Raw genomic sequence first — 3818 nt, forward strand, 5'->3', positions numbered from 1 at the left:
CCGAGGACTGGTGAACCAGATGGCTACACGAGGCTCCAATCTGATTTGGCAGAGTTTCTACAGCTGGATGCCCTTCCTAACGCCAACCACTCCGAGTGGGTGCCCGAAGGCCAGTCAGAGGGTACTGGCAATGGCCACGCTCAAAATGGTGTATTTTACGTGCCACCTGCACAGGAGCCAGTCCAGCGGCACTGGCAACAATCTCGCTCGAATGTCTTTACAAGTGCAAGGAAGGCTACGCTGGGCACAATCTTACAGAAAATGCTAGAGATGTTCACTCAATGCAATCTTACAATCAACTAATGTGCTGAGGATAACCTAGCAAACAGCTGAGTAGTGGGCCATCCTTGTTCAGCTGTTACAAGCAGTCGAAATAACACAATTGGCACTTGCAAATAAAAGGCTAGGTTCTTTTTCATGTGTGAATATATTGCTGTGTTTATACTATGCTACAGAATGGGGCTACTTTTTTGTGTGCCACCCTGTACAATGTCTGAATAAGAGAAATAGTTGGTTATGTCTGGTACTACTTTGATTATCGATCTATTAAACATTTTATAAAGAAAAGACAGCAGATAAACATTGGATAAGTATATTCTTGATACATTATGCCTGAAAAATAAACAAAATGATTGCAGCTGGAAGATTTTCAATAATTTTGCTTGATCAGAATTAACCAGAGATTAACTCTTTTGATGCCAGCCTGCCAAAGACCATTCTGGTTCAAAGATACAAGCTCCCTATTTTAATGAGATCTAAATTAAACCCTTCCATTAAAATTTCATGTTAATTTGTGTCTCAAACACCAGCTTAATGATGACAAAAATGTCTAAGTTCTACATTATTTCCAAAATTATCTGTAACAGAAGCAGTGTATTTCAACAGGAATATGGTAACAAAAGAGCTAAACAACAATAACATCAACAACAACAATGACAATAAAAATTGGACTCTTTTTTTTTTGTCTGTAATTACCATGTCACTTTCCAGTATTCTTGGGGAGACTTCATGGTGACAACAATGCTTTCTACATCATTCCTGAATATTTCATATGGAGATTCTGCAACAAAAAAAAATGAAAATACACATAAGCACAGGCATGGCTGTGTGGTAAGAAACTCGCTTCCTAACCACATGGTTCTGGGTTCAGTCTCACTGTGTGGCACCTTGGGCAAGTGTTTTCTACTATAGTTTTGGGCCAACCAAATACTTGAGAGTGGATTTGGTAGACAAAAATTTAAAGAATCCCTTCATGTGCGTGTGTGTGTGTGTGTGTTTGTCCACCACCATTGCTTGACAACTGACGTTGGTGTATTTGCAGCCCTTTAACTTCGCAGTTTGGCAAAAGAGACTGATAGAATAAGCACCAGACTATGAAAGCTAAGTAGTGGGGTCAATTCATTCATGCCCCAGCATGGCTGAAGTCTAACGACTGAAACAAGTAAAATACATTGTTTATGGTGTTATGCACAAATGCACACACCTGCACTCATAAGCATACAGATATATACATACACACACCACACAAACATATAAATGCAGTCTCCATGATAGGCATAAACACATACAGAAAAGCAAATGCATGCACACAAAAATATACGCATATACAAAGAAGCTTATATTCACCAAAATATATACATGAATCATAGTTGTGGCCGATGCCAGTGTTGCATATCTGTTACCCATTCTGGCAGCACATAAAAAGCGCTCTTCTTACTTTGGGCCTCACTGAAGTAGTGACAAGTGACTAAGACCTTTGGCAATATATCTTGCTTGAGAAGGCGGCGAGCTGGCAGAAACGTTAACACGCCGAGCGAAATGCTTAGCAGTATTTCGTCTGCCGTTATGTTCTGAGTTCAAATTCCACCGAGGTCGACTTTGCCTTTCATCCTTTCGGGGTCGATAAATTAAGTACCAGTTACGCACTGAGGTCAATGTAATCGACTCAATCCGTTTGTCTGTTCTTGTTTGTCCCCTCTGTGTGTAGCCCCTTGTGGGCAGTAAAGGAAAAAGAAACGTTAGCACGCCGGGCGAAATGCTTAACGGTATTTCATCTGTCTTTACATTCTGAGTTCAAATTCTGCTGAGGTTGACTTTGCCTTTCATCCTTTCAGGGTCAACAAATTAAGTACCAGTTACGCACTGAGGTTGATCTAATCGACTGGTCCCCCCTCACCCCAAAAATTTGGGGTTTTGTGCCTAGTGTAGAAAAAAAAAAAACACCTCCACTATCAATCTCAGAGATCCTTCAAAGGTCATGGATGTTGTACTGTGACCTTTGAACAAACCATTTGAAAAAAAAAAATGATTGTATTCACTAAGGAAATTGTTATCAGCATACTGTTATCACTGAAGAAGAAAGGGCAGGGAAAGAAGAGCAGAAAAGAAGAGGTGGGAGAGAGAGAGAGAGAGAGAGAGAAAGTGTGTGTGTGTGTGCACGCAAGATGGACAAAAGAAGAGAGAGTGAATATTTAAAGAGAAGGGAAAGAGAGGCAGAGATAGATCAAGAATAAGAGAAATCCAAAACAGTGAACAGAAAACACAGCAAAAAGAGGAACTAGTAATACCAATGACTACAGTAGCCCTGCTACTACTACTGCTGCTTCTACTACTACCACTACTACTACCACTACTACTACTACACGTAGGAGTTGATGATGTATAGAAGTAATGTAACTCAGAAAAGATGATAAAAGAAATGTCATTATATATTTGCTTAATATTTGAGCAGGGTGGCACAGTGGAAACACGCAGGGCCCATAACCCAGAGGTCGGCAGAGCAAAACTATGTCCTGCAAAGATATGTAGTAGCAGCAGCAGCAGCAGTAGTAGTATGTTTCTTTGTTTACCCCTTCCCCATGCATACACAAAAAAAAGACTCCATTGAATCATGACTAATTTTAAGATCATAAGCTTGAAATGAAGCAATTAGAATTTGAAAATAGCATTAGATATGAGAGATGTTAGAGTAAATTCAAGAACATCTTTAGAATTAAATTAAAGAAAACAAAAATAGTACATACCAGTAGCATCAGTCCCTGCTAACAGTACCAAGTACTGAAGAAGTAACAAGTAAAACATTTTTAAAGTACCTGAAGAGAAAAAATGCATTGTAACTGACAACTATTAAATATCAAGTCAACATCAGTTTCTATTAGATATAAAAGCATTTATAAGATAAAATTGTTATCAGATATAACATAAACAAACAAGGATTAGAAATAGTAAAAAATCTAGAGATAGATGTTAGAACTGAACCATGTACCTCCAAAAACACCTATGGTAAACCTAAAGGACCACAAAAATAATTCCGACTGACCTTAAAATGAAATTAATATGCCCATCTAAATCAGACACTGGAAGTATAAAAACATCATAGAGAGAATATGCTCAAACTAAAAACTAAGATTGGACTTTCATTGTGTTCTGGCACTCAAGTTGTTAGAGGATGGTTTATGAAAGCAGAGAAAACTAAAAATTCCAAATTTATACAATTAGACATAGATAGCTACTATTCCACAATTAATCCTATTGTACTAAATAAAGCTAGTCTGTCTATGAGGATAGCTTCCTTAATTCTTAGATTACACAAATTTCTTTCATATATATATATATATATATATATAAATTTGTAGTTTGGAATCAGTAGTTCTTTGACTGCTATTTCTAAATTTTCAGTATGTTGGAGAAGCAACTCAATTGCTAATCCCTGTATATTTATAATGATAAATAGTCTTACCGATAAAGGTTTTTTTCATACTGAACTACTTGGCAGAATTGTTAATTATTAATTCTATTATTAATTGACGATTCTCTGC

The 3818-nt window shown here is 37.4% G+C and overlaps 1 protein-coding gene across 1 annotated transcript in view; it reads right to left on the bottom strand.

The window, feature by feature from the left end:
• Positions 1-3818, bottom strand: part of LOC106877105 (uncharacterized) — a 16627-nt gene that overhangs the window by 3374 nt on the left and 9435 nt on the right. The window contains exons 2-3 of the mRNA XM_014925899.2: positions 3024-3092; positions 976-1060 (exon numbers count right to left, since the gene is read on the bottom strand). Coding sequence (XP_014781385.1) covers positions 976-1060; positions 3024-3081 — 143 coding nt within the window. The 5' untranslated portion in view covers positions 3082-3092. The remainder of the gene's footprint in view (positions 1-975; positions 1061-3023; positions 3093-3818) is intronic.

Source organism: Octopus bimaculoides, chromosome 19 (assembly GCF_001194135.2).
Source record: "Octopus bimaculoides isolate UCB-OBI-ISO-001 chromosome 19, ASM119413v2, whole genome shotgun sequence".
Lineage (NCBI taxonomy): Eukaryota > Metazoa > Mollusca > Cephalopoda > Octopoda > Octopodidae > Octopus > Octopus bimaculoides.